This window comes from Zingiber officinale, chromosome 8A, assembly GCF_018446385.1.
Source record: "Zingiber officinale cultivar Zhangliang chromosome 8A, Zo_v1.1, whole genome shotgun sequence".
NCBI classification, from domain to species: domain Eukaryota; kingdom Viridiplantae; phylum Streptophyta; class Magnoliopsida; order Zingiberales; family Zingiberaceae; genus Zingiber; species Zingiber officinale.
The window spans coordinates 105376255-105389719 of record NC_056000.1 but is presented as its reverse complement, the minus strand read 5'-3'; the positions used below and the strand labels follow the sequence as shown (position 1 = coordinate 105389719).

Genomic DNA, 13465 nt, shown 5'->3' with positions numbered 1-13465 from the left:
TTCCCATATCCAAGAAGGCCATGTGCCTCGCCATGCAGTCCTGGAAGCCAATTTTGGAAATTAATATTTAATGTAATTAATAACCTAGGTGATTTGGATCGAACGTGTTAAGTTCCGCAGGAGATCCAAGTCTAAACCTAAAAGAACAAATAAATTAAACTTAGGATCAAACTGTTAAGTTCTGCAGGCGATCCGAGTTTAATTTAAAAGAACACATGGTAGCTAGGAAAAGGTTTAGACCTTTGTACAAAATTTTTGTACAGTGGAACCATTAGGTTTTTCGAGTAGCAACCAACAATTGGTATCAGAGCTAGGGTTTTGCCTCTGTGTATTTGGTATTAGTTTAATTATGCACATGTCATACATAATTTAGGCAGGATAATAGTAGGATGTTCTAACTTTGTGGATGCAGGATCCAACTATTATGGCTTATAGATATTGTGTATGTGATTGGACCCTTGGATATGTCAAGGGCATTTTATTGTGTGTGCATGATTTTATTATAAAATACAGCAGGAGATGTATTTAGTTTTATTAGGATTTTATTTTTTGATCTAGATACATGTACATTCCTTCGAGGAATATAGGATCGAAAAATGTAAAATTCTATTTATGTCACAGATCGAATCTTGCATGGCATGGAACCTTTTGAGGATCAGAGGCGCAGCGGAACAAGGAGCAAGATGGATGCGACAACTAGACCCGGTGGCGGTGGCCAAAGATGGCAACATCTAGGGTTGGCGACACACGGAGGACAACAATAGATAAAAGTCATAATAGTTGAAAATTAGTTTTTCTATTTATTGCTTTTTATGTTGTGTTGTGTGTGCTTGTTAGTATGCATGTTAAGTAGGCTAGCATAGTCAAAATTCCTCACTTTAAATAACTAAGTGGGAGAGGGATTTATTTTTAATAAATTTCACGGTCTCTATTACTGGTTTATAAGTGATGCAACAAGTTTGTGCGTTGGCTCTGAGTGCCTTCCTCCATATCAGATGAGCTTGTTTGCGGATCACTAGATTAAACTTCCATTTTGGATGACAATAGGAAGTTAATTAAGAGCATGTGATCTTCCCCATCGGAAGTGGCACAATCTTATTAATGGACTTAGTGTCAAGTAATGGTATACACTTAGGCACGTCTAATAGTATCCTCCCCATCGGAGTCACTGCTATTATTTGTGTGACCGAAGAAAACCAACTATTAATTTGTCAAATAAATAGGTTGATAAGATAATAAAATTAAAAACTCCTCTTACAAATGTTTGATTTTGTATACATCCACACTATCGTGGCATACAAAATTCACGGTGTTTGAGATAATTTTATTTTGTCATAAAGATTTATTGACAAGATAATTAATGGGTAAAACCCCCCTCTTACAAATGATTAAATTTTGTATATGTCCACACTATCGTGGCATGCAATGTTCACGGTATTTGAGGTGTTGGTGAATTTAAATAATATTATTTGAGGAATCAATGTTATTTTAAATTCAAAAGTTTTGACCAAATATTTGATCAAAGACAGATCAACTATTAATTTTATTCGTCATAAAGTAAAGTTGACGAGATAATAAAATTAATGGATAAAATCTACTCTTTGTTTTTGTATATTTCCACACTATCGTGGCATACAAAATTCATGGGGATTTAAGGAATTGATCTTGACCAAATATTTTTGTGATTCTTAGGATTTAAAATGTTTGTCAATTCCCAAGTTGTTATACTATAGAAAAGACTTAGTAGTCCCAATTGTAATGATTGGAAATAGGACTTGGACATTAAGGTAGACTGTCTTCTTAGAACTAAGAACAATATAGGTGTATTTAATTCATTAGTTGAAACATGTTTAGTGGTGTTATCTACCAGAACCTCGAGTGTAGATACAGATGCCATTAATCATGTCTGCAATTCATTGCAGGGTTCCAGGAAATCCGACAACTAAATGAAAATAAATCACCGTCCACATGGGCATTGCTGTAAAAGTAGCAGCTGTTGCAGTGGGAGATGTTTATCCTTTGATAGAAATAAAACATGGATTTTAAGAAATTGCTTTTAAGTACCAAGTTTAGAAAGAAATTTATTTCAGTTTCTAAAGAATAAATATTGTGTCTATTTTGATAACAAAGTTGTTATCGAGAAAATAGGAAAAATATCTATTATGGTACGTTGGTTGGCAATTTATAAATCCAATAACTCCCACGATGCAACAAATGGAAATTAGTAACACATCTTCTAATTTTAAGAGAAAGCAACCTTCGGGAATGAACCATTTATATCTTTAGCATCTAAGGCTAGGTTATATTAACTTGAGTAGGCTTCATTGGTAGCTGATGAACTTTTGGGTTCATTAGTAGAGGAAATCTTTCCAACCTGCGAGTCTTACTTGGAAGGAAAAATAACCAAGAAGCTTTTAAGTCTAAGGGGTATGGAGCCAAAGATATGTTGGAATTGGTTCATTCTGATCCTATGAATATCCAGACAAGAGGTAGTATCGAATATTTCGTCTATTTTATAGACAACTATTCAAGATACAAATACATTTACTTAATGTGCCGCAAGACTAAGTGCTTTGATTAGTTCAAAGAGTACAAGGCTGATGCGGAGAAACGTTAAAGTAAAAGTATCAAGTCACTATGGTAAGATCGTAGTGACAAGTACCTCTTGGGACAATTTAGGAGGTAAAGTCATAACTATGGAAGAGTGATAAGCATAGGTGCTTTTCGAACTCCACCATAGACACTGAGTATATGGCAGCCTCTAAGGTAGCCATAGAAGCTGTATGGCTCAGATACTTCAAGATAGACTTAGACATAATTTCTGATTTGCCCAAAAAAATTATTATAATAATAGTGGTGCAGTAGCAAACTCGAAGAAACCATAAGTCTATAAGGCAAATAAACATAATAAAGCGCAAGTATTGTACGAGAAATCGTATAAACGAGGAGAAGTTGTTGCCGCCTAGATTGCATCAGGTGATGACCTATAGATCCTTCACTACAACAAAAACCCTCATAGACATCAGTAGAACAACAACGGTTTTAAGCAAAAACCGATGTCTTTGAATATTTTGTTGGTGCAGGAAGCATCCGACGATTGAACCTAAGTTTTGATAATGGCAAAGGGATTCAAAGTTAAGATTCTCTATAGTCTAACAAGTCTACTTGAGAATTTCAGGAAAGTCCTAGCTGCGGTTAGGCAAAAGGTAAAACCCTAGGGAGTGGTAACCCTAGGTCATAGGGAGTGGTAACCCTATGCGGAAAGTCTTGGCAGGTCGATGGCTTCAGGCAAAAGTCCTAGGGGGTGGTAACCCTAGGTGGAAAGTCCTGGTGTCGCGAACTAGGTGAAAGTCTGGACTAGCCGGGAAGCGGATGTCCAGCAGAAAGTCCGGAAGCATCGAGTGCCGAGCAAAAGTCCAGTCGATCTGGAGGATCGACTGGCAACAGGTAAATCTCCTGAGAGGAGTATGTGAGGACGCGTTTCCCGTAGAGGGAACAGTAGGCGTCGGGTCGACCTAGGGTTTCCGGTTGGAAACCCGAAGTCAGACTCGGACAGTCCGGAGACTGTCTATACTTCTTTAATAATGTTTATTGTGCTAACTTTGTGTTGCAGGATAGTGTTTTGGACTAACGTATCTTGCAGGAGCAAAGGAGCAACCTAAAGCCTCGGATGAACAGTGTCCGAGGCGCCTCCATGGAGCTTGGAGGTGCCTCGGGTGCAAAGGCTGAGCTGGCTGTGAAACACCATTGGAGGCGCCTTGAAGCAGGCAGAAGGCGCCTTGAGAGGGCCATAAGGCGCCTTGAATGGATGAAATTCGACCAGTTCAGTTTTGATCCACGCGAAAGACCAGGCAGCTTGGAGGTGCCTTGAACAGCATTCAAGGCGCCTTGAACACCCTTTATAAGGGGGTTTCGACCAGCACTTCATAACAACGAATTCCAAGTGATCTTTCATCAACGTGCTGCTCCATAAGACGTTCCGAAGTGCTGCTACAAGTGTCCGACGACCCGAAGCTTCAGATTTAACATTTCTTGTTGTCGGTATAATATTTATAGCTTTTATTTGTACTCATAAGTGTAATCTTTTAACGAGCTTATAGTTGTTGCCCACCGGAAGCGATCAAGGATCGCGGGCCTTCGAGTATGAGTCGATCAAGGCTCCGAACGAAGTAAAAATCCTCTTGTCTCTGTGTGCTTACTTTGTTTTATTCCGCTGCTTAATTACTCCGATAGTTTTACGAATCGAACCAAATAGCCACGAGCGCTATTCACCCCCCCCTCTAGCGCGTCTCGATCCAACATATTTTACATCGTTTTTTCTAAAAACCGGTGTCTATAGCGCAGATTTTCGCTCATAGACATCGGTTTTTTAGGCGATGTCTATGAGCGCCTTTTTTCATTAATAGACATCGATTTTAACAACGGTTTTTAAAACCTAGTGTTAATGAACCAAAATAAAATATTTTAATATTCCACCAGCCAAAATTTGCAACACTGTGAAGTTCCCTCCAAACCTAACCCTATATCGCGTCCCTTCCTCCGACCATCTGCCTCAACCTAAACCTAAACCTAAACCTCCAACCATCTCTCTCAACCTCATCTCCCTCTTCCCCTTCCTAGATCGACTCCCCTACCTCTCCCGATCAGGATCAAGACATGACGCTCTTGCTTTTCCGTCCAACCACACCGCATCTCCTCCAACTCCTCCCTTTTACAACGCCGCATCTCCTCCAACTCCTCCCTTTTACAACGGGCTGTCTTGCTGTTGCCGCTTTCTCCGCTCTTGCTCACGCCTCGGTGGTCTCCATCGCCAATCGAGATTCTTGTGAGCTGTGATGCTTTTAATCCGGAAAGGGTCCGGTTGGAGAGAGGGAGTGTGGGTGTAGATAACGTGATCTGGCGACTATGGCGGATACGACGAAGGTGTTCAACATGCCGTTGGCAATGATGTGCGGCATCGAGGTGGAGAAGGAGATCTCGCGAGACGGCAGCAATTACAGCCTCTCCACCGGGATTCTCCCCTCCCTCGGGGCCAGGAGCAACCGCAGGGTCAAGCTCCGGAGGTTCATCGTTTCCCCTTACGATCGACGATATAGGTCTGGTGTTCTATTCCCTCTGCTGTTACTAGGGCGAACTCCTTTTTTCCGTTGGAGATTGTGAGCTGTGGGATTTGCTCTGGATGGAAAGCTTGTGGGGTTTTTTCTCTTGTTCTTTGCCTTCTTTTAGTTCAGATTTTTTCCCTCTTGCATGTAAACCCTTTTTTTCTTGGTCATGAACCCTTGAAAAATCTGAACTTTCTTCTGGATCGATATTTCTTGTGGAACTTCGGTGATAGATTTGATGTGGGATTCTCTTTGAATAACTTTTTACCCTTTATTATTATTATGATTATTATTTTTTTGAAAAGAGTTGTATTCTCTCCTAACTCCTAATTTGTATAATTTAGTGAAGATATTGTGAGAAAGATTTAGGACTTCGAGCTAAGGATCCTAGACTTCAAGGTGCAATTTTTCAGATGCGTAAATATTGATTTTCTACTCTTTCATTGCATATAAACTTCTTTAATCCCCATCTCTATTTTTTTTTCTCGGTTCTAAAAGGATTTTTTTTGTTTTTCATATATAAAAGCATTAGGGTTTACGTTGTCTAAATCTTTTGTTGGGGTAATTTTGCTTTTACTTTTCTTTCTTTCATGACAATTTATTATCCTTGTCTGGAAATAAGAAACCCTCAGCCGTCCTATTCATGAATACTACATCCAAGAGATAATTGATTGGAGACTTTTGTATCGCAGACATTTCTGATGTTTGAATTTCTGTCACAGGGCGTGGGAGATTTTCTTGATTGTTCTCGTTGTCTATTCTGCTTGGGGTTCTCCATTCGAATTTGGATTCCTTGGGCATGCGAAGGGAACTCTTGCCCTGGTGGACAATATCGTCAATGCCTTCTTTGCCATTGACATCATTTTAACCTTCTTTTTAGCCTACCTTGATAGAACAACTTATCTGCTCGTTGACGATCCTAAGCTAATAGCAAGGAAATATTTGACCAGTTGGTTTGTTCTTGATGTTTCTTCCACTATCCCTTCCGAACTTGCATGCAAATTGTTGCCTCATAAGCTCCGCTCTTATGGATTCTTCAACATGCTCCGTCTCTAGCGTCTCAGAAGAGTTAGTGCACTATTTGCAAGGTATGCTTCTTAAATAACTATGTGAATGCTTTTTGTGTTCCCTGAGGGAAGATATTATTGCCTTCCAACTAATTCCACACACTTCATTTTTCATTTACCAGACTAGAGAAAGATAGGCACTTCAACTACTTTTGGGTTCGATGTGCAAAACTTATTTGTGTAAGGATCTTTATTCTTTACCATCAATTCGTGCATTCACTTACCTTTTGCAGTTGATACTTCGACTGATACTGTCATTTCATAACAATCTCATAAGTGACTCTATTTGTTGTGCACTGTGCTGGGTGTTTCTATTATCTTCTCTGCAAGGTATCATAATCCAAGTAGTACTTGGATCGGTGCTTCTATGCCAGATTTCCACGAGCGAGGCTTGTGGATCCGCTATGTGACCTCGATGCACTGGTCAATCACCACCCTTACAACCGTTGGTTATGGAGACTTGCATGCTGAAAATATAGGAGAGATGATTTTTGACATTTTCTACATGCTCTTTAACCTTGGACTAACAACCTATTTAATTAGAAATATGACCAATTTGGTAGTTAATGGAACTAGCAGAACTAGAAGTTATGTAAGTTTCGCAATGCAAAACTTGATCAATCCATTCAGATGGCAACAAGTTGTACTTGCAACCAATATTTACTCTTGTTTTACTTTTATACAATTAAAGATATGTACTGATCATTGCAGAGGGATACAATCGAAGCAGCCACGGGATTTGCACAAAGAAATTAGCTTCCAGAACGCTTACAAGAACAAATGATCTCACATCTCAGTTTGAAGTTCAGGATTGACTCAGAAGGCCTCCAACAGCAAGAGACACTGGATGCTCTTACCAAAGCATCAGATCCAGCATTACTCACTATCTATTTTACTCACTGGTTCAAAGTGTCTACTTGTTCCATGGAATATCTAATGACCTGCTATTCCAACTGGTAATTATTAGAATTTTCTAACTCTAGATTTTGCCAGACAGAATATCACAACATAGTGCTCTCACCTCAGTATCTAATCTTTTGTATATTTGAAGGTATCTGAGATGAAAGACGAGTATTATCCACCCAGGGAAGATGTGATCTTGCAGAACGAAGCACCTACAGACTTTTACATACTAGTGACTGGCACAGCGGTAAAAGAGAGTTTCCACTCGAGAATTCTATTTTTTCACATAACCTAAAAAAATTACCAAGTTTTTCATCATCTCAATGAAAATCTGGATTTTTTTTTTGTTTGTTTGTTATATGAAATAAGAATACAATCCATGTAAATGTGTATTTACAAGTTCTAGAAAAACTAACTAATTTAAAATTTGGGAATTAGACTAGCAGGTGACGTGATTCCCGTTCCCTTCGCTCGATTCCTCTCCTCACGTGGTGTACCCGATCAGAGTTTGGACATTAACAGTTTGAGGGTTGATTTTAGGTGTTTCGCAGTGACAAAATTGGCAGGTTGTGCAACCGAGATATCTGAAAAATGATTCAGCAACAATGCTCTAGAGTTGCCAAACAAATGTGGAAGCCACTGCCCTCTTTTATGCACAAGGTCATTTCTTCCTTCGCTTTGCCTTTGTTTTAACGTGCTGCATATGTTGATTTGTTATTTCGCCCTACAAAGAGGGATTCATAGTCGTAACAAAAAGGCAATGGAACTAGTGGCAAAAGGGTGGAGTGCTCTACAGGAAGTAGATAGGGTTATCGACTATGCCGATCGGAATGACACTCGCCTCATCCCGCAACTCAGAGTATGGACTCACAAACTAACTGAATAATCTTTTTTCTCTCTAATCGAATGTTTTTCTTGTATCCTTCACGAGCATACACTCGCTTTCCTCTTATTTCCTATTGAATTTTCAATAGAAAGGAGATTTTTTTTAAAAAAAATAAATTTGAAGAGAACACCTGAACAACTGAGATAGGTTCATTTCAGTGGTATGTTCTTGTTGCCAATAGGGTGCAAAGGAGAACTTTGAATTGGCTCTTGAGATTGACAACATGAATACTCATGCACGATACTGGTTGGCCAGGATGCACTTTAAGTACCATGTTCCTGGGGCTTGTAAAGCAATGTGACTTATTGACTTCCCTAGCTTCAAATTATAGTATATGCTGTTCATAGCTTGGTCTTTGTCCATACAACAATGCAAATGTTTCTCTCTTTTATTACTTCAATAAATATGAAATCTAAAGCCAACTTTTTTTTCATCTAGAAATTAAGAATATTGGTGGATAAAACTATATGAAACTGCTCAATTCTATTTATCTTTTTATAGTTTGTCTATTGTAAAAACATAGATATACATGATATATATCACATCCATGATATCCCAAGAGGGCTTCTAGCAACAACATTCCTCTTGGTTGTGTTTAACTGCCTCAGCAGTTTTCAGATATACTCCATGCATGTTTTTGACAGCTTTGAAGCAGGTTATACAAGCCAAACAAATCGACCCTGCTCGATTTGGGTTCGATCTGGCTTCCGAGTATTTTATTCTGATTAGGATATGAAGCGGAAGCAGTACTAGTTTCTTTGGAGCTGGTAGGGTAGAACTACCTAGTCAAGGGGATGACAATGTAATTGGCACTTTTTCTAGTCAATGCAACTAAATTCTTAGCCTTTGTTTTTCAAATTTCCTTTTACAGAACAATATTTGCTTAGTAGTAAACTTTCATGAAATACTTTTTCCAATGATTCCATCTAAGATTTCTGGTTTCCAAGATCCATCATGTTAAAACCCTTTGCTTCTTGTGATAGTTATGTCAAATGCAGTGCCATGATGCAAATATAGTGCAAACATTCAAATATATCCTACAAGGCAAAAAAATTGAAGATGTGCTAAATCTGTTTTGCTCTTTTACCCTGTCACCTATATGCAATATATATGCCTCACAGTATCATGCCAATCCTTCTACCATAATAGTGGATGTTGAAACAGGTGGAGACAAGGACTTTGGAAGAGTTGGAAGAGTTATTGGAATTTTCTAGTCAGAATAGGACATCCTTGACTTGGATTATGCTGGATAATATGGTGGTTCCTCTTCCAAACAGAGATGTGGATGTCTCAATGCTGAAGGATGCAGTCTAGTTGGTTAATGGTAGATTTGAGACTGAGGTAATTGGTGTTTTTATGAGAATGGTGCATGCCCATCTAATCAGTATCTCTTTTGCCTGAATTTTCATAATTTCTCTTTCAACATCTTCTTACTTGGTTCATGGTAGATTTGAGACTGAGGTAATTGATGTTTTTATGAGAATGGTGCATGCTCATCTAATCAGTATCTCTTTTGCCTGAATTTTCATAATTTCTCTTTCAACATCTTCTTACTTGGTTCATGGTAGATTTGAGACTGAGGTAATTGATGTTTTTATGAGAATGGTGCATGCCCATCTAATCAGTATCTCTTTTGCCTGAATTTTCATAATTTCTCTCTTTCAACATCTTCTTACTCGGTTCATGTTAAGGCGACTTGTGTGATCCCTGACATTGAGAATGCTCTTGAAAGCTCATGTACCGGATTGATGGTTCAGAAAGCATCCAAATTGAGCTATTACTGAGACATTTTTGACTTTTTGTGTGAATTCGCTTGCCCCACAAGCAATTATTATTTTCTGCAATTAACTTGGCAAATACAGCAAACCATTTTCTCTATTTGTATTTAGTTTAGTTTGACCTGCATTTAACTCATTTGAAGTTAACAATAATTTATTGATGGCAGTCAACACTCTAATCATGTACCCATAGAATTTGCAATTCCTTTCTCACTGTATGTACAAGTGTTGTGCATTTACAAATTTAATGAGGCTAGTGTGTCTGCAAACTTGAACAAATATTCTGATAATTTATAAGCTTTATGTGTTTTTTTAGAAATGCCTTAAGGTACTTCTTAATGAATTTTCCCATGTTGTCCAGGTACTTCTATAGATTCTTCCTCGTGATATTTTTGTTTAGTAGTTCGTAAATCTTAAAATCTTGCTATATCTTGATTCATCAGAGCATGGGAATGAAATTTGAGGTTTACAATCTTCGACTACCTGTTATCAATATGGCCTCACTCAAAGTATTTTATTAAGATTTTTGAACTTACGCATCACCTTCAGATTTAAATTAGTTACTTGATTTTCATTGTCTTTGAAGGACTACTGTTATTATATATTTTCCTGGTTTCTTGTCAAAATAGTATTGTATTTTGATTTAAGTTAGTTACTATTTTGATGTTAAATTTCTTCTTACAGTTCTTCTGCTGCACTGTATCTCTTTAAAGGCTTTTAAGCCCCCACACTATATGCAATGAAGTCAACAACATGCGTGAAAAAGAAAAATGCTCGACTTAAGAATTCTGTTTCCACATTTGTTACGTAGAGCAGAGATAAGTTTGTGGATTATAGAGACTCCTTGAGCAACTTTGAGAAACAAACGCAGTAGTAGATTGCTGGTGCAAGCCACGCTAATCAATAAACTTCCATGGCCAAGCCGCAGTTCTTTCTTTTCCTCTCGCTGGAAATCATAACAGCAATAACTCTGGTTATTCTTGGTCAGTCTTCATCTGGTATGTATCAGAAAGAAATCTTAATTATTCCATAATTAAACTATAACAATGACAGGATCTATCATTAGACTGCTCATAGCCTAACCTTTTGTGCAGGAGATTCAATGACGCCGAACAACTCACTTATCGATGGGAACACCTTGATATCAGCGGGAGGCGTATTCCAGCTTGGCTTCTTCAGTCCTAATCAAGATTCGGAGAATGGATATCTAGGAATTTGGTACTGCAATCGCCCGCCGGGACAAAGCATAGTATTGATGAATGTTTCTCTTTATAAGCATTCCAATTAGTCATCTTGTTACCTGGTGCTCTTACTGCTTTTTCAACTATAATTTTTAGTCTTGGTTTACTAAAATATTATTTATGTGTTTTTACAGTTTACAAATCTCAAGTACTCTAGAGTTGAAATTGATGAAGTGCGGTTCGAGTGGGTTGAATGCATGCTAGATTACATTTGAAGTGCGGTTCTACCTTGATGTGTTGTTAAAAGAATGTTCTACCTTGATTCTGATATCTATTAGCTTTTGATGTAAAAAGAATGTTTGTGTATTTTATGGATACTGTTGTAAGAAGAATATTTATGTAATTTGTGAATATTTGTGTATTTTATATATACTGTTGAATGAAGAATATTTGTGTAATTTGTGAATATTTGTGTATTTTTTTTGTGTTACTGTTTCGAAAATCAAATTTGTACTGTTAAAAAATACTGATATTACATCGGTTGTCCACCGCTGCAAAACCGGTGTTATTAACTACTATTACATCGGTCGTATACCGCTGCCAAAACTGGTGTTATTAACATACAATATTACATCGGTTTTACACCGTTGATGAAATAGTGTCGTTAAGTGATTCTACACCAGTTAATAACCGATTCGAAGACCGGTGTCGTTAAGTGATACTACACCGGTTTTAACCCGATGTCTAAAATGGCAGACTTTTAACATCGGCTTCATAGACATCGGTCGAAAATGAAATAGACACCGGTGGAAAACCGATGTCTATGAGGATTTTTGTTGTAGTGCTTTCACTAAGGTCCTTAAGGCAAGAGCTTTTGATAGGCATGTTGAAGGGTTGGGAATCAGATGTAAGGCAGTAGATATGGCAGCTTAGTCTTTTAGTATAAGTGGGAGATTGTTAGGATGTATACTAAAAGCCTAGCTTTTGATATAAACATTTATCTAGAAATAAGAATCACATTGGTCAAATGTCTACATTTATGATAAATGTAGTTGTTCAATTAATTTATATTGTAGATAACATGGTGTGTGGTGTCACACACAGAAGATCATGTTATCGGTTCCTTATAAATTATAAACAGTAGCTCACGACCAAGATGGAAATGAACAAACCATTGGAAGGTCATAGTGTAATTAGGTATTAGTTTATCTTAACTATATAATTACACTAGTACACTTAGAGTGTATTGAGTAAGACCATTAGAGGTCGTTCCTTTTATACTGACTTTATGAAGGAACAAAGATCTCAGTTATTATGGAAGTGTGTGCTCTTAATCCTAATATAATAACAAGCACATATATTTGATATTTATTTCTTTAATTTATCAATGGGTGAGATTTAGCTCGATAAATCAATAAGCCCGATAAGTTGAGAAATGATATCACTTATAGTGTGTGTTGTTGATTATAGAAGAAAACTGTGACCTAGTGATCTAGGTTGATAATGTCCCCAAGAGGAGTTCATAAGGATTGTTATGTTAAACCCTGCAAGTGGACTTAGTCCGACATAACGATAAGGTTGAGTGGTACTACTCTTGGACTAAGATATTAATTAAATGAGTTGTCAGTAACTCACTTAATTAGTGGACATTAGACATCTTAAACACAGAGAGACTAACACACTCATAATAAGAAGGAGCCCAAAATGTAATTTGGGATTGGTGCGGTAGTTCAATAATAGTTCTTTAGTGGAATGAATTATTATTGATGAAATTAAGTTGTGTGTTCGGGGCGAATACGGGATGCTTAATTTCATCAGGAGACCAAAACCAATTCCTCCTCTCAGTCCCTATTGTAGCCTCTTGTATATAGAGATTTATACTCACCACATACACACCTTCTTACCCATCCAATGGGGCCGGCCAAGCTAGCTTGGAACCCAAGCTAGGGCCGGCCAAGACCAAGTGGATGAGCCAAGTTGGTGGCCGGCCAAAGCTTGGGTCCTAAGCTTAGGTGGCTGGCCACTAGAATATTAAAAAGGATTTTTATTAAAATTATTTCTTATGTGGATATCAAGGTTTTAAAAGGAGAGTTTAAAAATTTCCTTTTAGAGCTTTCTACAAAAGATTAAGAGAAGAGATTAATCTCTTTCCTTATTTGTAGATTAAAAGGATGGTTTTAATTTTTGGTAAAAACTTTCTTTATTTGTAAATCATCTACATGTTTAAAAGAGAGTTTAAAATTTGAAATCTTTCCTTATTTGTTGATTAAAAGGTTGATTTTAAATTTTAAGAAAACTTTCCTTTTTAACCATGTTCATGATTTAAAAGAGAGTTTAAAAAATTAAATATTCTCTTTTATAAGTTTCTACAAAAGATTAAGAAAAGATTTGATATCTTTATTTATTTGTAGATTAAAAGATATTTTAATTTTTACAGATAACTTTCTTTTTATCCACATGTTAAAGAAAGATTTTAATTTATAAAATTTCCTTTTTATTAACCAATCATGAAGGGATAAAAATTATTGGAGAAATTTTTTATAAATTT

At 37.2% G+C, this 13465-nt stretch overlaps 1 protein-coding gene and 1 pseudogene across 1 annotated transcript; both read left to right on the top strand.

The window, feature by feature from the left end:
- The first annotated feature begins 4947 nt into the window (after nt 1-4947).
- LOC122011100 lies at nt 4948-7367 on the top strand (annotated as a pseudogene).
- Nucleotides 7368-7616: 249 nt separating this feature from the next.
- LOC122011099 lies at nt 7617-8259 on the top strand. The gene is made up of 3 exons (XM_042567530.1): nt 7617-7732; nt 7803-7931; nt 8140-8259. Exons 1-3 carry the CDS (start codon nt 7664-7666, stop codon nt 8257-8259), a joined length of 318 nt encoding a protein of 105 aa, XP_042423464.1. The 5' UTR covers nt 7617-7663.
- Nucleotides 8260-13465: the final 5206 nt, after the last annotated feature.